The 25,903-nt window shown below is 27.8% G+C and overlaps 1 protein-coding gene across 1 annotated transcript in view; it reads left to right on the top strand.

Annotated features, from left to right (window-relative positions):
* The first annotated feature begins 13,737 nt into the window (after positions 1-13,737).
* Positions 13,738-25,903, top strand: part of LOC148235746 (protein obstructor-E-like) — a 34,179-nt gene continuing 22,013 nt past the window's right edge. The window contains exon 1 of the mRNA XM_088184695.1: positions 13,738-14,159. Coding sequence (XP_088040821.1) covers positions 14,126-14,159 — 34 coding nt within the window. The 5' untranslated portion in view covers positions 13,738-14,125. The remainder of the gene's footprint in view (positions 14,160-25,903) is intronic.

A 25,903-nucleotide genomic window follows, 5' to 3' on the forward strand; every position in this document is an offset into this window, starting at 1 on the left:
TTCATCTATGATATTAGGAAAATCTAGGAAAACCTTATCTTTAATAATTGATCAAAATTATAATTATATAATTTTGATCTTCAAGATACGATATAATGTAAAAAGCTTTATCTGGGATTCTAAGTATTTGTCACGGACTATAAATATTAAATATGTTTATTTAATAAATGTCTACATTGTTTTGACTTAGCGTTTCAATTTGCTAATTTAATTAATTGTGTTTTTATCAGACATTATTGTTAGAATACCGTAAATAGATTTCCATGAATGTCTAAGCCTAGTTTGCAGTATTGTCCAGACATTTATATCAAAACTGTATACCTGTATATATATTATATGTTGTTGGTCAATTATTTTGAACATCCTGTAAATGTTTACAATAATAATTCAAGAATCTGCACAAGCGAGATGCAATTTCTATTTTTAAAACAATAAATATAAACAATATATTTTCTTTTTATTTAATAATGTAGCACTGATATATAAGTAACTGATTATTTTATTTATAATAATTAATAAAATACATAGTTCATGATGTCAAAAGCACAATAAATATGACTTTAATATGTATAAGAATAATATTCTATTTTAAAATAAATATGTGAAATAAGTAGAGTAGGAAATTTATTTTTGTGGCACGCGCAGCATCTTTTCATATTAGAAATTCAGATTTTTGCACTTAAGCTCAAAAAGGTCATATACTAAGCCATGGACTACTGATTTATATTTTTTTTAAAATACTCTTGGACAAAATATTATTCGAATCGATATAATTTATTATTTTATGTTAATAGGTTTTTACTGCTACTTTACGATGTAACAGTAAAAACCTAATATATTTAAATACAAAAAAATAAATAACGTGAAAAGATATTCTAAAATAACCAAATAATAGAACACACCTTGATTTTTTTTAAGATTGTCAGATTATAATTAAGAATAAATTTCTCTACTAATAATATTATATTTGATATATGTTTATATTTTTGCCTGAAGTCACGAGTGATTTTTGAGAATTGACGGTTGTTTCGATTAGAAGATTAAATAATTGATTTTAACAAATCTTGTTCATATAGTTAACTTTTAATTCCTAAGCATAGACAAAACAAAAAGTATGTGTTCTAAATAATTATTTCACAATTTAAATCGCATGTAATTCTGGCTCGTGCGTCAATAGTTATGCTAACCTTTCGTCTATTGTTCGCAAGTGCGATTGTTTGTTTGTTGTCTGTTAAAGAGTGCGCGTTATTGACAGATAAAAATACAAATGGCGTAATGTCACGAAGATTCTCACAGCCGAGAGAAAATGTACGACAAACGGCCCGTTCGTTTACACGTTACTTTCTGTCCCATTTATGGCTAATGAACGTAATTATGGCTTCTTTCCAGCCGTGCGCTTCGCGTGCTTCGAGTATATAAAAAAAAGAAAGTTGAAGATTTTTGTCTGCGTTTTCGTTCAGTGAGACGATTTTTTTCATTGAAGAACTGAATACGCCCTTTTTAGATCAAAAGCCATAAAGTAGCAAAAGAAAGTCCCGCTTTTAAAAGACAACGTATTTATTTTATTTTTATTTTCTGGGTTTAGTATCCTAGGTACGCCCCTGGTCCTACAGCGGACGCTCATTAAAAGACAGGGACTTTCTAAATTTTATTGTTTTGCCGGTCGATGGAGAGGATGTTGCGTTATGCACGAAGATAACTAAAGAGCTGAGATAAAATTAGAACCCGGAAGCGGAGTGGCGAAAATGAGCGATAGGTACGAGAGAATGCAATGGCGTCGAATCACGCTAGCGATAAAAAATCAGATATAATAAATCTGAAATTCAGATTTTAAAACGTTACATAGGCAACAGATAGTTCCTGAAGCCTTAACTTATTATAAAGCATCAGAAGCAATTATTTATATGGCCATTATACAAACAATAAGTATAACATTATGTATATGAAAAAAATTAAATAAATAAGCACCATCCCACATATTTGTTTCCAGCTCCTCACAGCTATCGACGAAAACATTTTTATATTTGAAAAGCTCGTTGAGAAGCTGGATTAAGAGAAGTGTTCCTAGCTGCGACATCGAGCATAAGGGATGCGATCGCGACCCTATGGCGCGTTTAGCTCGCAGTCGAGCGCTATTGGGAGGTGTTCTAAGAATGCTGCTTACAAGGTGAAGTCTTCAATGGGAATGTCGGCCAAGGACGGAAGCTTTGTGGTAGCCCGCTATACAAACTAAGTCAGTAAAAAAACTCTGACGTCAAACCAAAAAAAGAAAATATTGCACTGTTCTTGTTACTTCGCTCGACGACTGAGCCTGAAAAAAGAGGGTTTTTTAATACGCCAGAAATATCTGATAAGACAACGTTTTAAAGAGAACTTTGGAAAGCAGTTTAAAATTAAATTCTTTAAAATGTGATCTAGTTCGGCAAATACTTGTAAAAATAATATGAATGTTACATTACATTATTTATTAATGTATACTGCAAAGATATAAAATATATAATTAATTTTGATAAATTGATTTGGATGTAAAATATCACAATATATAATATTTAATCAAGAGGAATTTTACGACATAGATCGAAAGGCCATCAATACTGACCTATGATATGTAAGTCATTAAAATACGTCATAAAATTTCTAATAAATTGATTTTGTAGCTGTTATATAATTTTCATATACAAAATAAAAATATTTCATTATTTATTAGTAAGTCTTTTCAATTTTTCAGATGCCATAAAATCTTTCACATTAGCTATTCAATTACCTATTCTGTAATACATATTTTGTTATGAAAAAAATATGTTTTTAACTTTTTGAACACACCTCGTATTTATTAAAATTATTTAATGTTTTTTTGATCGACTTAAGGCCGAATCAACTGAATAATAAATAATGCCATTACGAGGCGCTAATGGTATACCGACGATTCTGCTTTTTTTTTATAAATAACTGTAAAAAAGCCTTGTGATATTTTATCTTTTCAAACTCTCAAGTGGCTCTTGAAGTTTCACCCTTATCCTTTTAGCCCTTGTTAATGAACCAAATAATAAATTCGAGGTTAAGCTTAACTCTGAAAATATTTAAAAAATATTTTTGTATATATTTTCTACTACGTAGTATTCAGTGACTTTAAGCGATTAAATTTACAATGAATATTGTGTGCTATATTCCACGTTATCAATGCGAAATATCTATTTGTTAAAACTTTATAATTTGGTCGATTTTAAATATAAATAGCATATAGAAAAAAATATTACCATATTAAAATTCGATTTCATTGTACTACGAGACAATAGAACAGCCGAACTTTGCCCCGAAAAAATTAAAAGCGTATTTGCGATAGCAAAAAAGAATATTGGGAAACGATGGTTTGTTGTTTCTTGTTGTCACGTTTAATAATTCATTACATTGTATAAAAAGTTTCAGGGTTTTTTTAGTTAAGGGCTGTAATTGAATATGCGAAAATAAATTGCGAGTTACTTACTCAATAAACAGGTAGTAACTCAAAGGAAATAGTATTAAACGATTATATAGATTATTATTTATTTAAGTCAATATAAATATAAACCAGTTAAAAAAATAATCAATAGTTTTTATAATTATATTTTAATTTTTCGGGCTTCTGAGTTTTTTTTAAATCATATATATTTGTTGTGTTATTTACAGCTATAATATAAATCAAATCAGATTAAGGTTTATTTTCAACTCAAAAGATCTACATTTTTCTGAAACTATTGATCCATAAAATTTCATTGAATATTAGTGTAGGTCACCTTCTAAATGCATACACTTATGCTAGGTCAAGTTTCACGCCAAAATTTATAGTCTTAAACATAATTTTCCCAAAAATAATTTACGATTCTAAAAATACATATTATGTACTAAAGGTTAGACGCATTAAACATACAGGTGCAACAGAAAACATCTTTGAATTATGCAGCTGCATTCGAGGTTAAATATAAAGAAGTCCTTCAAACATATACTTAATAATTATACGAATGCTTCCCCTTAAAATGTTGAATAGCAATTATATTATCTAGATTGGGGGATTATGAGCGACTTAACATAATTATTTCAGAGTAAACACTGAACAAAACCTTGCTGAAGCTTTAAAGATTTAATATTATTTATAAAGAGTTTTGAGTCATTTACAGGAAATTGCTTTGTTGGTAATTATGAAAATTCATAGAACATATAATTCTTGGCTTTAAAGACTGGCGACTAAATAAATTAAGTTAAAATACGTGCTATTTATTTCAGTTATTTTTACTTGTAGACAGTTGATCTTACTCTTCGTAAGTGCTCTCTCTTAACTCGTTTATATGTCGTATATACGTAGATATATACTTTTTCTGCATTTGAAACGACACCAAACGTAAGGTTAAACGTCGAGGCAAATATTCTCAAGCGAAATTGCTACGATTTAAAAGTTAGACTCAAATCTTCGGAAAAGAGACGTCTGAAATTCAATAAGAAAATCTCTATATCTCACAAGCAGAAAATTGCAAATAATTTATTTATTTAACTGTAGTTGTTACTGAGCATTTTTAAAAACAGTAAATAAGCACATAGATATTTGAGCCATTGATTTTGAAAGTGGTGCAAGTCCATCGTCAGTATCACCTGTATGAGTCATTCATCTCAAAACTTTAGGTAAATAATTAATAAGTATCCTTATATTTTTATACAAATACATGTCATCCCACGGGAAGTTAGAGAATAGTATTGAATAAACTTGCGCAACGGATCGTGAGAATGACCGCTCGTGATTTGGTTCGAAGGTGTGGTCAAGACTTTTACTTTTAAACGCACGATGCTGTTACGTATTACTGTATTGCGTGAGATCGGATGTGATACAGTGATCTAGACATCCAAATCGGAAGTTAGCATACATTTCATTAAGAAAAGTAAATAAATAATAATATATAAAAATAGATATTCGTTTCTAGTCATGCATACAAGTCGTAGTTCTTACTGTACGCTTTTAATAAAGCTATGATAATATATTTTCATTGCGTTCATTGTTCAGCAACGATAAGTATCGTTTACATTTTATGTTGATTTATAAATATAATTTGCGCGATTTGAATAGATAACTAGGTACAAGATCGTATTAAAATTCGCGGTGTGTAACCCATGTTCAAGGCTAGGAAAAAGTAATAATAACCGTGGTCTGCAATAAAAAAAGTTATCCATAAATAAAGCTATTCTTATAATAGTTGTAAGTCAAGTTTATATCGCTTTTTGTGGTATGACCTTTAAACTAGTAGTCATTAAGTTGCATATATTATATAACATCATCATTTAGATTAATATATTTAACATGACTAAGACTAATAGTCAATTTATTATAAATAGTTTTTTTAATATAATTTTATGTTTTACAATTGATTAGGCTACAAAGTACTTATTAAATGCATTTCAAATTTAGTTTAAAACTAAATTTTGTGGTAATATATTTTTTATATAAAATAATATTTTATAAAAAAACTGTGATTCTTAAAAAATAAATTTACTAAATATAAAAATTTAGGATCATAATTATTGAGTGAAGAACTCGAATTAAAATTAATTGAATATGTGCAATAATTTTGTAGCTTTTTCCAGTACATTTTCGATTATTCTATGATATATTTTTCTATATTAAATTATTAATTTAACTACAGGTTATATTAATACATTTAATGAGAAAGTAAATCAATACATATCACATTTCCGTGAATGTTCAGAGATTAGGGAAATCTTAAGATATATTTATTGAGATTATTGTGTAATAGGAATTATAATAATAGATGATTTATTCAACGACTAATATTTATGTAACAAATAATAAAATCCTCAAATATATTTAATAACAGTAAATGTCCTATAAAATTTCCTTAGCGTTAATATAACATTTTTATATTAAGCAAATAATTATTTTATTATCTTTATATTTGTTCACGTCCCATTAAATCAGCCCTTCGATTCAGATATTAATCTGAGCTTAACTGAGCTATAAAATCAGATTAATTCAATCCTATTAAACGATTTGGCGTCAGAAAATTTAATTTCGCCATCTTTTCGACTCGTTCTCTCCGAATTCATTGACGTCATTGTATTTTTTGTTAACTTCGGAGAAATGGTGTCCAATTTTTATAACGTGATATTTTCTTTCGTCCGTTGAGGATCTAAGATTAGATTATAAGACAAAAGGTCTTGTGCAATTTTTTTATTTAATGCTAAAACGTAGCGAGTGTGAAGATGCTATCACGAATTTGCTAATTGCTCATTGTTATATTTTGCGAAGGATACAAGAAAAACTATTACGAAACGGTCTCAATGGAAACATGTTGATTTTTGTTCCATATTCCATGATGTGATTTATCATTATTAAATTTTAAATTTTCTCGTCACGGTGAAGAATATAAGATATTAAAATGCCAAAATAATATGCAGTAATTGCGAAATGTAAATTGTATTGTGTATTTTATCTCTATTCAGAGAAAATCTACGTCAAGCTTCGTTAAAAATAAAACTATAAAATTAATACTTTTCTAGATAATTTGAATATAAAATGAAGTATATGCTAATTAGTTGTTTGGATAAAACAGCAATATATCTATTCTTTTAAGCAAAAACTAATTTAAAATTCGGCATACACTTGTATATTAAATCTGTTTCAGAAATTCAATTTTTTAATAAAATAATTTTTAGCAAAAATTTTATGTATAAAAATATTTTTAATTATTATTTACACAAAGAAAAAATAATTATTCATAATTTAAAAAAATACGATTTATGAATTGATTATGTGTAAGAAAGAAAAAGTGCATAAGTGTTTTGTAAAAATGTATTATTTAATACAAAAATTAGGTTTTATAACAAAATTTGATATTAAAAATAATGTAAAAATAATATTTGTACAAATTTGTATTTAAAATTTGAAGCTAAATTGACTGTTTTGGCAAATAACTAAAGCTACGAGTATGATGAGATAATTGTTTAAGATTATATGCATAATTGCTGTCTGCAAGTTTTAGTTAAAAAGCAACACGATTTTCGTTCACGTCGTTCCACGATCACTAATATGTTATGCTTCTCGAAGACGAAAATATAGTCGTTGCTCCAACAAATATTTTGCAGGGATCCAAATTGGGTCTTAGCACTTTTTTAATTTTATGTAATTTAAAGCAATTCTGATGACTTAAAATTATTTTAGAGTATTCACACAGATTCGATTTCATTCCTCTACAAAAAAATCTGGAATAAACAACCATGCGTCACATTGTTATATTATAGTTTAGGTGAAAGAGTTTTTATTATAAATACTGCGAAGATTTCAACGACCATGTTATTAAACGAGCATTTTAAACATTATGGAAAGGAAATATCAACTCGCCTCGACAAAAAGATTATCAAGAAAAGAAAACTCAGTGTTAAACAAAAGGATACGCGATAGACAATGCATTTTTCTGCGCAAAAATAATTATTGTCATACATACCTTAATTATCGACCTCGAAAGTGGCCACCTTGCAGTTTCACTTCAAGGCGTAAATATATTTCGTTGATGGTACATGGTACTAGCAAGCAATGCAATTGGCCCACCAACATCCTCGTCAGTGATTCACCAGAGCTGTCTCCAATTAAAAATATAAAAAATGCGATACTTTATCACATTGACAGATGGCAGACAGACAGCAGTCGAACACATACAGACAAAGGAAGACAGCATTTGAGACAAACTGAGAGATACCCGCATTAACACAAGAGACCACCGGTCGTCCAGAGAACATCATAAGGACACGAAACACAACTAATCTTAGTTACTTAGCAAGCACTCAGCCGACAGGATACAAATTGACACTTCAGCAAAGACTGTGTGATACGACACTACCTATTTCAATACTGTAATAAAATCTTCATAATTAAATAAACTGCTACTAACGTCTATTTTGCCTAGTAATTCATACCCTTTTTTGAAATAAAATTTGAAATAAGAATTTTTGTGACCGTAGAAAGTTATTTTCTTTAAGATATTTTTTTGTGTATTTTTTTAGTCTCGAGAGTTTTTAGCTGTGGGTTCCGGAACATTCCCTTCAATGCACGGTGTTGCAAATCTGCAACAATTTATTTAAGCGCTTATAACTCAGTCCACATTCAATATTGCATAGTGTTACATGTGTGTAACAAACGCCGAGCTATTGTGTTTTCAAATTATGCCGATTGATGGTTATCACCTTTAGATGGCAAACGGTCGCCACAATGTTTTTTTAATATTGTGACGCATTGAGATAACACATATTTAAATAAATAAATAAAATTTGTAATAAATAAGTTAAGTAAATGTGTCTATGAGTCGACAGTGACGTGATTTTTAATTACGTAAGATCTATTGAACGGTCTAAAAGATATTAGGAGCACATTTCCTATAAAATAAAGTGTGCTTTAATATTTAATTTAGATATTAAATATATAATATTATACAAAAAATGTTAATCGAGGTCAGATAGAAACAGCTTTCAACTTTAAAAAGAGCGATAATTATTTTTTACGTTATAATTGTGAAACATTAAAATTATAATACAATATAGTCATAAAAACAATGAAGATAAAGTGATATTGTAAAAAGCACATAAACGCACTCTCTATTTTATTGCATATTTTCCATTGTTCAATCGTAAAACGTTTTTGCAAGATTATTTAAATTGATTAATTAACTTTTATCACTGATTTTTATTTTATTTTGTATGATAATCTTTAGAAATCATCGCATATGGTGCAATTGCAATTTAAGCATATTTTTTATATGACCATGATACATATGTATGTAAATAAAATTATTAAAAAAACAATACTAATTACAGTCAGAATATAAGCATAGAATTCATCATCACAGTCTAAAATTATCCCACAGCAATCACAAAGATACAATAGTAATTTCCGCTATTGTTGTCAATTTTTTTCTTTTCGATTTTACTCATTTTCGGCTCTTGCTTCTGCACAATCGCCATAGAAATTGCAGTTTTTCGCATGGAAATTTCGCAATCTCAGCATTTTTAAAGACAACATTTTTGCACTGTTGTCTACTTAATTTATGTAATTAAAGTATTATTCGTTATTAAGACAATACATTTTTTAAAAATATATGTTTAATAAACGGTAAATAATTTGTTGTTAATATTAAATAAAAAAATAATGATTTACGATTTATTAGCGAAAGAGAAATCGTAGGAATATACGCAGAGTTCTTATTATTCTCAATTTATTTTAAGATTGTATTATTTACACAGTATATAAGAAGTTCATTGACCATTTCTGAGTTTAAAAAACAACAATGCTTCTCGGTTATTATGTGAACATTAAGCAATTTTGCGACATTGTAACCGTTTACAATACAATGAAGCTTATAAACTAGGTTAAATTTATAATAATATTAACGTTCATTATCGTAAATAAATACGTAATACACAATTATTTTTAATGTTCGAAAAATAATTCGAAATAACACAATTCTGAGAATTGTGCCAAACAAATAATAAATATAATATTAAAGAATTATATAAAATTTTGCTTCGATAATTTAAAATGAGCAAAACAATAAAACAGAAACTTGATAAAATTTCTGTATAAAAATATGAATTACAACTTTCAAAAAGCCAATATATATTATAAACAGGCGAAAAACATCTTAGATTCTACGTTCTCTTTATTACTATTCACAAAAAATAAAAATGGATACCGGTTTTAAGTACTAGTTCCAATCATATTATATTTATTATTAGTCCTGAATGTTAAACATTACATTTTATGTATTTGAAATGAATTAATAAGAACTATTTGTATTATTCTATGTATGTCAATTCACGTTTATAAAAAATATTATGTAACATATTATAAAATTAAAAACACATCATAATAAATATAATGACTATGTGTAATAATATAAATGTTCAACATAAACATGTAATTTTTAATATCTGTTAAATCGTTTTTATTATACGTGTGATAAATGTTTGTATAATTTACTTTTTGTTTTTAATTAATTATAGAAATAAATGTATTAAATATTACTCCTTCATATTTAAAAATTTAAACTAGGTACAATTTTATTTTTTAAGCTTTTTTAATTTAAAAATTTTCGTGGAAAAATTGATATTCCTTTACGTGAAAATATAAAGAACTTTTTATATAAATTTATATCAACATTAATTTAAGATCGTGTCTTTGCTAAGTTTCGATAATTTGAAAAACAGTTATAATGCATTTTATTGCAATTATTCTTGGCCTCTCTATTATTTGCAATAATTACTGCGAAAGCATTCTAAAAATAAACAAAATGAGCATATTATACGTTGATTTCTCTTTTACAATTAATTGAAAACGTTTCTTTCAGTAACCAGTTATAGATTAGAAACCGAATTATAGATAAATTGATTATGATATATAATACTATTATATGTAATTAAAATATAATATAAAATAAATAAAAAATATCATTATCATCAAATTAACTTAATGATAGCGATATTTTTTTTTAATTAAACTTAATTACTACTATAATATTTTTGTAAATAACACAAAAGTTGTTACAAACAGTATTTTTAACTCTACAATTATTTACTTATTTTTGTTGCTACAAAATACTCGTATAATATTGATAATTTAATATTTGTCTGCAACATATGTACAAATAATATATTATGTATATCTAAGAATAAAACTAATTTCACAGTACTTATAATGAAATCAAACTAAAATATTGTATAAATAACGATCAATGACAATGAAACCAACTTGACTTATATACTTTTCTTAGGACACGTCTGTATTTTTTAAGTAGCACAAAACTTGAAAAAACTATTAAAAATTGTATCTGTCTATATTCTTATAGTATTATTAATATTTATAAAAATGTTTTTGCTCAGGAAAATCACTTGTTGATAATATTTTGGAGAATATTTATCGTTACAAACTTTTCCCTCATCGCTATTTTAGATACGAAGAGACAGTCTATTTTATACACTAGAAATTTCTGAAATCACCGAGCAATTTACAGGGATTGACGACCTTTTGTGTATCGTCATTCACACGATATTTGAGTCCTAGTTGGCCAACTAAGCAGCATAATCTGACGATCGTTCACTCACTATTCATAGGACGTCTATTGGACAAAGAGAATTCCGGCAGAACGTTGTACTATGAATATTAATTTCAATTATTGTGCATTTTGTGGCTAACGAACCACTGATCTCTCTCATATAACTGTGAATTCGGGATCGTTCGATACCGCATAACCATTGTTTTCATCCAAACGCTCAAATACGTCGAAATACATCGTAATGTATAATATGTCGATTTTGAGGTTAAAAAATGCCTATATATCTGTCAAATTCGCGAATATTTTATGATTCTTAATTATATCATTGCGCTCATCATAATGTATTATAGAATATTGTCATGAAATTGAGCTAATTTCGAAATGTACTCATGAAATATAAAGTGTTCTACTAAAAAAGGCAATTCTAATTAATAGCAAAGACGATTATAAAATCGAAGGGTTTAAAGCAATATGTATATTTATAGCTTCAACAAATATAGCTTTAGTCATTTTAAAAATACTAAAAATCCATTGATAAATATTCGTAAAATACCGATAAAAATCATATGCCGACTCACTAAAATAAAAATTATTATAAGAGAATTTTCTTTAACTAATATGTACGACCTAGCACGATTTTAATTAATCATTACGATATTCAGCCATGAGATTAAAAAAAATGTAGGTAAACTTTATCTGTAATGATCAATCTGTACTGATTAAAAACATTTTCAAAGAAAATTATAATTGTAGTGTAAAACTCCATACTCAGATTTTAATGAGTTCTTAATTTAATATTAATTATGGTTATGTATACTAATTATTTAAATACATAAAATCCTAAATATTAAAAAAATGTATGACTTTGAATATTTTATTTATTTTCTATAATATATATATATATACATATGTATTCATTAGAAGTACTTTATTGCAGTGTTTGGTTATTAAAAACATTTTTTTTCCATTTCCATAAAATTAATACAACTTTGCAAATAAATCAATCACTACTTATAATATATTAATAACGTATTTAAATTTTTACCATTTCTAAATTAGAAAGCTATCATTTGCTCATATCCTTTATAGCATAATATCCTGTAACTAATTGTGTATTTCTATTAGGAATAAATAATTATATTCAACAACTATCTAATAAATTTGACACTAAGAGTATAAATACGGATAGTTAATATTCAGGTTATTCGATTAAGATGTTTGTGTCAGAAAGGATTTTAGGATTTATGTGTGATGTCCTTGCGGATTATTTTCTTTATTAACTTTGATCATAATACACAGTGATAAATCTTGCCACAATAAAATTAAATATTATATCATATGTGTCTGAGAAATAATGACACGTACAACGCTATATAATATTATATAATACATTTATTGCAGTAAAAACATATTTTTATAGTTATGTACATGTATGTACATTAAAATAAGGATTATTTCTTTGAATTATTCAGTAATAAGATTTGCGTCTATTTAATTACAATACATTAAGCATATTGTCAAATAGCAATAGTAAACTTATTATCAAAATTCTGTTCCTAAATAAAGTTAATACATATGATACATACTGACGCAAAAAAATATGTTAAAAAGGAAATTATTAATCAAACAACACATGCAGCTGCTCAATGGATCATAGTGTATCTTGATATCAACCTTATATTTTAAAAAATAACTTATCAGCTAATTGTAATTGAAAATTTATTTGACACTGTTAGCAATATTGTGGCTTCTATGCTGAAGCAAATTCAGCTATTTTATGACGATAGCTTTATTATCTGTCCTATAATATTGCAGTGCTTTTAACCCACATTATGGAATTTCTATTCTTATAATATATGTAATATAAGTCTATAGAAGAAGATTAAGAATAAGTTTTTTCAAGCGCGCGGCTTAAAACAAACAATTTTGATCATGAAACGAATGACAGACAAATTTGTTGCAAAAAATTTATTTACAATAAAAACAGTATCAAGAAAAAATTGCTGAGAAATTGTTGAATGAAGTAGCTAATAACCTATTTTTAACAGGTGATAACTCATGGGTGTATAGTTATGACATCAAAACAATAGTCCAATTGTATCAATGAAAGCGCCTTGAAGGGCCACTACCAAAAATGTGCTTTTTACTGTTTTCATTGATGAAAACAGTAAACTTTTATTATTGAACCATAACAATTGATTGTTATGGTTTAAGAATAAATTGTGAAGTGAAGTTAATGTTAATAATAAAGAATAAATAAATTTATCGATATTTTGTTTTTAAACCTTGCACACAAAAAAAGCAACTATTAAAGAAAAAGAAAATTTTATTTAATAATCGTTGCGTGCGTATAATGACGTAAACATTAAAAGACATTCTCATTGATTCATTGCTCCTAACAATGTATGTGTTGTCACGTCACGAAGACTGTTAGTGACATCGAATGATTTTCCATCAACATTCTACACAACATTTGCGCGTGTCGAACATTTTATCCACGACCGCACCCTTTCACCGATCTTCGATTGTCGTCTTGGATCCAACAAAGCGTGAAGATACAAAACATCGAAGTTCATCACGCCCGAGTGGAGCAGCACCAGCATTCACAGAATGCATTCCCCCCACTCGAAAAGACAACTCGAACACCACTAAAAGTGGTACAAGCCTTCCGCGATCAAGCCAGTCTCACGAAACACCTTAACACGAACAGTCAGGCCGTTTAACGTTAATCATCATCAGCGAGCAGCTGAAAAAAATCATTAAACATTAAACAATCGAAGGGTTTTCGGTTGAGCGCGCGCAGAAAAGGGAAATTTGCAATTCTGCATAAGTAGTTTTTGTAAAGGTCGAGGGAGAGACATCCTTGTGAAAGGCAGACTAGCAATTATCCCACGCGGTGGATAAGGGCATGTGCATATAGTTTGTTGGAGGTCGACAGAGCGAAATCAAAAGTGGTATTTCGAGTTTTCAGCAGGTTCGGCCTTAATCGAAACTCTGCTGCGGCGACTGTCGAAGGTGTGTTCAATAAGCTCACACGAACAACCATGAATCGTCTGCAAGGAAGCTTCTTGATATTGGGTGAGTAATTGGATTTTAAGACTATATAAATAATAGTGTCGATTTCAATATGATAACATTTATAGTACGTACTAAAAAGACAAATAAATACGATACACAATGATTTTCAATTAAGCAATTTAATTTAAAAAAAGTAAATTACAACAATAAAATGGTTCATGTAAAAGCCTACAATATTTGTATAATGAGTTACTTGATGGTTTAATTAATTAATATTTATTAAGTAAATATTAGTTTTATCGAAAAATTCGATTTTGAGTTATGTATCTTTAAAACAAAGTTATCGCATTGATAATAAATTTATTGAATAATTAAAATATTAATACATTTTTATAAAAATATTTTATAAATATAAAGTATAACCTAACATTGTATTTATTATAAAATCTATTTTTGCCACAAAAATATTTAAAAAATCTTTTAGTAAAATTAAATATTAATTTTAAATATAACTTTAGCATTTTTCTTACAAAAATTTTGATTTTTATATATCGTCTTTTTTTAAACTTTTATTGAAATTTCTCGATCTTAAATACTTTTGTTATTATAAAATATTAAAAAATAATGTTTTATTTTATATACAATACTAATAACAATAGATAAAGATACATATTGCATTTTTAAATTGAAAAAATGTTTTTAAAGTCACTATAACGTTTGTTATGTTGTTAAAAATATAAACAGGCAATATTTAAAAAAATCTACAAAAACGTACAACAAAGTAAACCAAACTTTTTTGTTAGATAATTTTGAAATAAATGTAATTTTAAAAAAAAATACATTTATATATAAACATACTTTTTTATATTTCGGCTGTGATGGTCTAGCCATAGTCATGAATTTTAAATTTACGATGTCAGATTTTTACCCAAGTAAACAATTTATAAATTTATTTAAAAAAAATTCAAATACGACCACTAAAATCATTTTTGAAGTGATCATTCATTAGATGTTCATAAATGTGAAGGAAGGCTTAAAACATTGCAAATGAAAAATTTTGACGTTAAGAATAGTCCAGCAAAGATAAGCGATGATACCCTGGCTGTTGAAATGAAAGCAAATCCTACTAAAATTCTCTATCGGCTGTGTGAGAAGCTAAACTTGTCCGATTCAACAGTGCATAGACCCATAAAGAAGATTGGGAAGGCTTGGAGAGTTCCACGCGAATTGAGCGAAAATAAGTTCCTGGATTTTGATTCTGGTCGCCTTTTATCGATCATAAAATAACCAAAGATGATAAATGGGTGTCGTACGACAACAATAATAAGCAAAATCTACCATTAGGCCCAGGCTCACTGTAAAAAAAATGTTTTGCTAATGGTGGGATTACAAAGAAATTGTAAATTACGAAATTCTTAAACCTGGCCAAACAAAACAGCAAGCTTTTGTTGTTATTAGCTAGATCGTTAAAACGAGAATGTAAAACAAAGGTCTACACTTGTCAACAGAAGCAGAATAGATGCGGCGAAATATAATAGACTAAAAATCTTATCCATATTATTTTAATACTAATGATTTGGATCAATGAAACATTTTTTAGTGAGTTATTGGAATAATTAGCATCAAAGCTTTTAATATATTATGCAAAAAAATTTTAATGAAGCTAGAAAATATTATATCTTTAAAATAAAATTATATTTTGAATCATTATAATATAGACATAGTTTCTTAATAAATATTACGCTAAATATAATACTTTTTACTTTTTTTTATTCTGTATTTGTTGTTCCAATGATCATTTAAAATTAAAGTCCTTGTCTAATTTATTAAACTGTAGTGCAAAAATTTGTGTTTAATTGATAAAATAATTCAACTTAAACTAATGTATAAAATAAAAATGGTTTTTCTTCGCTTAATCACGATCTATTATATATAGATACATACAATATATATTAAGTTGATTAAATCGAAGCATGCGATGCGATTTATGTGAGCGAACGTTTTGCAAATTCCTAGTTAATTATGTATTTTTGGCGATCAACAGTTTGTAAAGCCTTGAATTAAGCGTAAGACCGTTACGTTTACGTGCTTCAATTAATAGCCCTGAGTACCATTTAACGGAAAGGTACTGTAACGTTTTACGAAGAGCCTTTTTCGATGACGTATTTTTGAGGGTCTAGTATCTTTGCTCAGTTAAGCGTTTTTTAAGCTTTTCTATATTTAGTCGGTAAAGTGGAACTAAGTAATTTTTTATATACATTAAATCTGCTTTAATGTATTAATTTTCATTTGAATTATAAATAAGCGTAGGAAAAGTAATGTAATTTATGAAAAACAATATTTAAAAATAGTATATTACTTAGAATTCCGTACTCCTAGTTGTATACTATTTTTAAACATGTCAGTCTTAGGTATGTGTCTCTTGCTCTATTATATGATAAGCAAATTGTTTTTCTTTCTATTTTCTATTCTTCGAAGTCTATGCTGTGTATATTATATGAACTATGTGGTGCTTTATGAGTGCAAAGTTTAATTTATAGCCATAATAGAAACGATTGTATCACAAAAATAGAAAGTGAAACTGATGCTGCCTCATAGAAACCGTAGAACAAAAAGCAAAAACGCATACTTGCAAGCATTTGAACATATCGACGCACGTTCAAGGTTTTTCTCGATGTTCTAGAAACAGAATCGTCAAAGTAAAATAATATTTTTAATTACAGACAATTATAATTGGATTAAATCATTTCTTAAATACGATTACTGTATTTTTTAATAATAATAAGAAGTGTTTTTAAGAGTAAATATTATTTAAAAGCTTTTATACTCTTTAATAAGACAATATGTTTTGAATAGTTTAATTACATTAAACTTGATTGAAATTTATTTCCAATAATTTAAGCGATATAAAAATGTAAGATACACAAAAGTAAAATATTGGCTCGCAGACCGAAAGCCTCTGAGCCTCTGGTCCATAATCTAGAACCATCTAATACAGATTTTTTGCTAGATTAATACGTTTCCATTTATTTTTTGTCTTGCAAAAAAGGACGCATATACCCAGTGGCAGGACCGTTTTCTCACGCTCACTTTTGAAGCGTCGACCTTCACCTCAAAATGGCCTGATATTTACCTTTCACGGTTTACACGTACTTTCGCGAACGTTAACCAGAGGTCGCAATAATCGCACGGGAAGCTTCGGAGAGACCTCGAAAATATATTTCGAAGAATCCGATCGCTTAGAAAGTCCTCTTTCACTTTACTAACGTCCAAGATCCAAGATTCGCGATCGAATTTTTCTTCTCTCCTCCGATTTGATAAGAAACTGGTTTAAATTTCACTCTTATTTACATAATTTTTGATGATATGCAGTGAAAGCAATTACACAATATACAAATTATTATATTATGAGTGTTATACCATTATTTCATAACGGTCGTAATACATAAATCCGTTTCGCCAAATGTTAACAAACACGTAGGTACGTTTAACCGTTTTAACGCCAGCGACATACATATCCATTTAGACGACATGTTTCCATATGAGGATTCTTGGTATCTGTACATATACGAGTACGTTCATGTACGTGTAAATTATATAATGTTTGACAATGTGTTTAATATCCCATTTTAATTTATTTTATTAATTAAATACTTTTTATAGCATTAACCAACTCACATGTCTTTATAATATCTCTCAGTCGAATTTTGACAGATTTAACATCGCTCTCTTTACCAGAATTTTATGATCAAAGGCCTAATATTTTAATCCTTTTACTTGTGAATAGAAAATTAATTTATTCTAGAAATTGAAATATAATTTTAAAAATTAGTTATATATCGTTGCTTTTAATATTAAAATATACGGAGAGAAAATTTTTCAAAGACAAACTTTTTAATTCAAGGATATTAATTTTTCAGAACTAAATATACTATGTATATTTAGTTCTGAAAAATAGCACATATGTTAGTAATAGTAGAACACATTCACACAGTGAATGTGTTATACAATTAAAAATATATCTTAACTAGCATTTGAATGAAATCATATCCCAATACATTTTCACTTGTATAATTTTGTTAATATAATTTTGCTTAAAAAGCATTATATCTGTTTGGTATTTTATCAAAATGTTCCGAATATACATGCACTGAAATAAATACAGTTTCGCTGATATTGCCCGGTAACATTATAATAAATTGTTTGATACGCTTCAACTTATCAAACCCAAACCTAATTTAAACGTAATAACTTGATCTAATGAAAGTTCTTAGATTAACTCAAGTTTTGCAACTTGTATTAAGTTAATTCGTATAGGTAAGGTTTGAGTACGAACAGCAACTGAACTTTTCGCAGCTGGAAAATTATGTTTTATATACATCTTAGACCAGCATACAATTTCACTAGCGACTTTCGGTTCAATTATATATTCACTAGTAAAAATATATATCTAATAGTAAGAATGTATTCGGATATGCTTCCACTGAAATAAATAGTGAAATTATATTTGAAAATATACTTTACTGATAAAAACACTTTCACTGAAAAATATATACCAAGCAAGTGTAATAATACATATTTACTTAGTTGTGGTAATCTACAAATTTTAAACAATCTGTTTAATCTATGAACTTCGGAATACTCTAGTTCTATTTTACTTAATAATAAATTGTTAACATAGCAATCCCTATATATTATTTAAATTTCATTAAAATATTTATGTAGCTTGTAAAATCTTAGAATTTCAAATAGCACGTTTGAAAATAAAAAAAATTAAATTAAGAAAATATTTAAGAAAATGAATCAAAAATGAACATTTTTGCGCAACACCAATATCTAAGAATTTTTTTGATATTTTAATAATTATTTTATGCTATTTATATTAAATATTTGCTACTTATAATAAGTATTTGCTACTCATAAAGCAATAAATGATATTTATAAAAAATAGTATTTCAAAATATATTAAAACGTATTATATTCTATGCAAAAAATATTTACCTTAATATAAATATAATATGCTTTATTTTTTTAACAATAAATTTTTTGTTTACATCTCCGTTGCCATCCATGGCTCATCTATCGCCCACTGGTGGGCGATATTGTCCACTTTGAGAACCTCCAAGGCAATAGGAAAAAAAATTCGATAGCACTAGACAAAGTTTGCCATAAAATTTAACAACTCGTGTTTCTGGAACTATCTTTCGAGTTATTCAAGTTACTAACGATAAATATGAGCTATGGTACTCGTTACATCTAGAGTACCGCTTGGTTTTAATTTGGATCATCTGCTCTTTATTATATTTATAAATGACAAATATTCTTTAATATGGCTTTATTAGCTGGCCATACACGCGTGGATCTGTCCGTCTCGGGTGCCTGGCGGACAAATCCGATCGTGTGTGGTGAGAAAAGGCACAGATTTGTCTGTCTGCTATCCGTGCTCAAATAGAACAGATTGGACACGAGCACGCAGATCCGAGCACCCGCATTCGATCGTTTCCAGTATATTTTTTGGTAAAATTAGTCTCTTAAATGATTTTATTTCCCGGGCTATTTCCGCTCGCCTTTATTAATTTGCCCCAAAGGTGCCGCTTTCGGTCTAAAATAAGATTTTGGTGATAAGGTTTTATTACATTATGACAATTTATTGCTTTTTTGAAAGGGACATCAGACAACCGTTTAAATGGACGCGTAAAAAAGACTGATGTCCAAGTTCAGACAGTTAGCATGGTCTCTGACAGACATATTTGTGCGTGTTTGTCTACAACCACATCAAATCAAAATACTACTCTCCGTTAAAAGGAATATAAACATAATATTTAAGATATCTATACAAGACGATAAATGAATACTATTCGTATCTATATTCAAGTACCTTTTTGCTAAGAACGATAGGATACAAGTTAACTAATATCATATACATATACCACAAAACAGAAAATATATGTGAATGTCATATGAACTCACAACAAGTGTATGCACGTGTCATTCTGGCTGCAATTTCTATTCAACGTTTATTGGCCATTATATGGGCCGATGAAATCACTGCAAAAACTGAACAGTGCCGTGCTGACGACCGATTACGTGCTACTATAATATGTACAATGAATAAAAAATGAAAATAAATATATAATTGGCAAAGCCAGGTAATAAAACTAAAACACTATAGATATATAAATGTTACACTTGCTTGAGAAGCAAAAAATAGGTAAATAAATGTAAAATTGCGCAATATAGTTGACCAAAATCTACTATAAAAGGGTTCTGATTTCCCGTATAAAATCACTTAATTGTCAACTTTTCAGCTGTGAAATACACTTAAAAACCAGACATATTTGCTCGACGATCTTTTCGTCGACCGACCTCAAGTGTCAGCAAATCCTGTTTCAAATGGACCATAACTTTGCTAGATGCTCTCAGAGTGAGACAAGACACCAACAGACGATCCTCTCCCTAAAGTTGATATGGACAGCTTGGCATTAACAGGTGAAAGGAGGTCACAAAACGTTCTACCTCAATGACTCCTTGGATTTGACTGGACACTTAACGTCCACCTGAACAAAGCTATTTCGAGAATGAATAATCAGCTACAGACAATTTTGTAATTACATCTATGAATTATGCGCATATATTTTTATATATATGTATAATACATCCATACGCACTTTCTTTGCCCCTGTATAAATTTATTGCATTCTCGATGTCAAGTGTGTTCAATATAAAGGATTGTGACAATTTGTCGATATTTAGCGATTTTTAGCTGCGGGCATGAGAGTCGCGATTGCGTCCCTTATTCATAACCATTGCGATCAGAACATCAGAGCTCGATAACGTACCCTTTACACAAGACATTTAACTTTTTAATCAATTACATGAATTTAAATAGTATTAAAAATTAAGTTTCTTTGATATGGATAAAGATTACTTTAATCTTAAGTTTAAGAATATTTACATATAGTAACAAAAGCAAATACACTTATGTTTATTATTACATCAAAATGTATATGTACTATAATATTATAATTGAAATGTCTTAAATTTTAAGTATTTCCTAGCACTACAATACTAATTATTATATTGTTATTGCAATATTAGCATTTTAATCTTCATTTACATATAAATTATTACGTAACGTATCCTTTGTTTTCATAAAGATCATGATACGTTAGGCAAATTTCAATATTACCTTTATGGTATTCTATAAGTGGATGAATCATGACGTCAAAAGGCTTTATTATGTCGCTTCAAACGTTTTAATAATAGCACTATTCGCGTCAATGGCAACAATGCAGTTACACGGTCTTTGCTCTCAACACATTATGTACATACACATGTAAAATCTTGCATATGTGCATATAATATTAATAAATTAATTTAAACACTTTCACTGCTGTGTTGCATTCACTTCCTGTCATCACATCGTGAATGATGATTTCTTTCTTTGACATTAAAGATGAATTATCGCCTTTGATCGATCTTTAAACGCTTCTGGCGAATATTGCACAGTCAAACGCGTAACAAGTTGAACGTTCTTCATTTCGACACACATATGAGTACTGAGAAAGAAAAAAACATACTAAGAAGAAATCCGTTTGCGACATAAACTAGTTTTAATTGCTATTTATGTAAAATGGACGGACTAAATATAATATGAATGGTAAAAAATTGCTAAATAATCAATTAGCGGTGAACACACAATATTTGACACAGTTTTCTCATATGATCGATATTGATGAATGTGAAAATTAGTCGGAATAGATAATTTATAAATATATAAATATAATATGAAGTTTTTTTAATAAGAATAACTGTTTATAAGTCCATTTTTTTCAATTTATTAATGCATTACATGACATATTTTCTAAGCAAGAGTGTAAAACACATCCTTATAAGTCTTGGACAAGTCTATAAAAGTATATAGAAAAGTTTTTGCCATTGCAATTGATTAGGGCTTGATTTATTTAATTAAAAGATTGTTTTACTGACAAGTAGCTAAGTTAATATTTTAATTAAGTATAACAAACATTTTTTTTCACATAAGAAAGAATGGAAGAAGGGTAACTGGTGGAATTAAAAAATTATAAAGGTAGATAATTATGTTATAATTAATTACAGTTGTTTGTCTGCAAATAAAGTAACAAGTTCAATGTGTGTTAATAAAATAATATACTTGAAATAATAGAAACGGAAACAAGCTTAACAAGGCTTAATAATTGTCAAACTTACTTATGAGAGCTGCCTCAAGGCTTAAGTAACAAAAGCAGCAATTTGGTGTCCCGCAAGTTTCAAGCTTCGAACTTATACAGTAGTTTTAAAACATTTGTCGAGCTAATTTAACAGTGTAAATAAATATTTTTTTATTTAATCAAATAAATTTTTAATGGTGTAATATATATTTTTTTTAAGTATAAAATATGACGTGAAATTATCTTTTTTATTTATATGCAATTTAATTAAATCATAATCAATTAATTATGTACATAATATATATGCACAATCAATATTATTAGTAAGACTTATTTTTTATATTAGTTAATATATTAAATAATAAAATATATGGTACTGTGAAATAAAAAAATAAATTCAACATAAGAAAAAAATACACACGCTAGGAAAAAGCTAATGACTGGTTTCTGAAATTAATTAATTTTAATTCAGTGCATAATTTTATATTAAAATCTAGTTATTGAAATTGTTATCTGATTTAAATAATGCATATACTAGTTACATGTTACACGCAGCCTTTCAACATAATAAAAACGATTAAAAAAATATAGCTCTACAAATAATATCAAATTATTCTATTATGTAAATACAAAAATTAATATCTAATTGGATTAAAAATATATAGTGTAATAAAAATTGTATTGATATTATTTTTTTTAAAAGAATAACTATTATTATAACATTAAATTTTGTTTGGGAATGAGCGAAATGAAATCAGTTATAATACTCGTATGCCTTAACCCTGAACTCAACCAAAGAACGTATAAAGAGTACTTATTAATTATTTATTCTTCAACTTCATTACTTACCCCAGCTATTTACAAATAAAATTTATTTTAGGACTGTGTTGCAAGAATAATGATACAACACAAAATATACCCACATTTTTAAAAATAAAAAAAACATATTTTTTTTATTGAATTACCGTTGTAACCTGATAGGCGTAAGCCCGATGCGTTACAATGGGGTAAATCTGTTCCAACTAAGTCAATCAGATATAATGAATACCTACAATAAGTATTAACCAACATAGTCTGGGAATCAGTGACATCTATGTATATTAATAATTATAAATTATTATGTGTTATATCATTTATAACCAATAGATAGCTGTAGCCGTTTTTTTTATAATTGCGGTTATTTTTAAATAAAAATTTGAGTGTCGCTGCTGGGGCTCGAACCCGCAACCTTCCGTTTATATATATTTAAATGTCACTGTGTTGCAAATTAATAGATTAGAAATATCCTGACAATTTATTAATAATTTAGTGATCATAATAAGACTTGGCTGAGTAACTTTAAATTGAAAATTTATTTGGAAATGTAATATTTTCTGCCAAAAATTGCAGTGTCACCTCAACCACAAAATGTATGCAAACTCCGCCGTTTAAAGGGCGTTCGTTCTCCAGCATTTGCGGTCCAAAGCCGAGGAATTACACAACGGATTTCCACTGGTGCGAATTTGTTTGATGTGCAAATTGAAACGCGGTGACTTTCAGCGTCTTTCACAAGTCGTCGACTAATTTGCATCCACAAGATTTTCCAACGAAAGTAAAAGCGCTCTGCGATTTGCAAATCGTCACATGGCGACGACAGCGATAATTGTTTGCCATTTTGCAATTGTTTGCTTTGCATATAATAATTCACAAACGGGACAGGCGAAAGTACTATAGAATATCAACGTTTCTACCAGGTTAAATTATGCGTTTTCACCTCACGGTTCTCCTCTAGTGATCGTTGTAATATTACAACAACAAAAAATGTACGTTGTTCGGAAAGTAAAGATACAAAGTGCAGAAAATAATATGGGCCTGAATTATAATAACACTAGAATGTCTTATCTGCTCTATTTTTAAGCACTGTTCTAGACATTTTTATATTATACATTGACAGGTAAACGCCTATAAAAAACGTTCACAGTAAACATACTATAAAAATATTCTACGAGAAAAAAATAAAAGTACTATTATTCACAGAAAAATTACAAAAATAAATAATACGGAATAGTATAATTTCGGACTTCGTTAATCTAACTTAGCATAATCAAAGCTCACGTATAGCTAAGAACTGTAATATTATCTCACATATATGTGAGGTTAGGTTAGTACCACCTTCGCCTCAACAATACTTTAAATTTAATCAAGTAAGACCTTTCACGTTCTCACGATTTGGACCTCACGATTAATTTTGACGTCGAAACATTGATTATGGCCTCTGCTTCCAATGAATCTCACTGGTGCTTAAGCATTGAGGCATAAGATTATGGTACATTAAGATATAGAAAACACTAATATTCAGCAGTATTTCATTTTTATATTTTTTTATATTTTATTAAGACGATAATCTGTTTTTTAGATAATGAGGAAATACGCAATAAATATTTATGTTGGTGGTGAAAGCAAATAGTTTTATTAATTATTTTTTTACATTACTCAGAATTTCCAGTAAGTTAACTACGTTAATTGCCTGATTTGTAAATTTTACGAATCATGCGATGGGGTATAATTTTGTCAAAACTGGCTATATAAAAACTCTATAATAGATAATTAACTAAAGGTTATAGTTATTTATATGTGCATATCATAAGTTCCATGTATAAAATTTCGTACTTACTTTAAAAAAATATTTAATAATAAGACTATTAACTATATATTCTTAGTATATACACATTCTAAAAATGTATTTGCTTTACAATACAGAAAATTCTACAGTTATTAATTGAATCAGAACGATATTTTAAAATGCATAATTGTATAAAATATAGTATAAAAATATTTGTTAATTGTGCTAAGCTAAAGAAGCTTTTATTATGGTGAATTACATATCCATAATATACAAATTTTATCAAATTGTTTGCGAAACTAAAACTTAAAAATTAATATAAAGTTTTTATATATTCAATATTGTTTTTACACCTTTTAGAAATCTTAGAATAGGAGAGTAAAAGTGTTTTGTAATGCTAAAATAAACAAAGAAAACCCGACAATTTTTGCATTATAAAAGTTTTGGCGTAAAAACAACAAATTAATGGAATAACTCTCTATGGCTAGGTTTATATTTTTAATATTAAAAGCGTACATTTTTTAATCTGCATGCACATAAATGTTATGAAAAAAATAGGGATTAGGGATTTTACAAATGCGAAAAAAAATCGTATTTTGCTGTCCTATTTTAAATTATTAATCCTATGTCGTTTCGAAATAATTCATATATTCATATTATTTTTATCGATAAGCTCGGATTAACTGTTCCTTGATTTTTATGAATTCATCTATGTGTATCGAATTTGACGGGATTAGCGATGATGTGATGAAAAATATATGCAATATTTAAAATAGAAGAAATAGTATTATTAATAGTCAAAATGATGTCAAGATTTTAAATCGATCTTTTACAGTCTCACTACATTAAGTCCATGGTGTTTATTTCAAAAATTATTAATAGATATTCTGAATGTATCATATTATAAGCACATTAACTAAAATACAATAATGCTTACCTTATTAAATTCCAATAAAAATATAAAAAAGAGTATTAAATTTATGAAATGATAACTGCAATAGATACGATTTTGT

Source organism: Plectrocnemia conspersa, unplaced genomic scaffold (assembly GCF_051122295.1).
Source record: "Plectrocnemia conspersa isolate PC_06_02 unplaced genomic scaffold, ASM5112229v1 ptg000004l, whole genome shotgun sequence".
NCBI lineage: Eukaryota > Metazoa > Arthropoda > Insecta > Trichoptera > Polycentropodidae > Plectrocnemia > Plectrocnemia conspersa.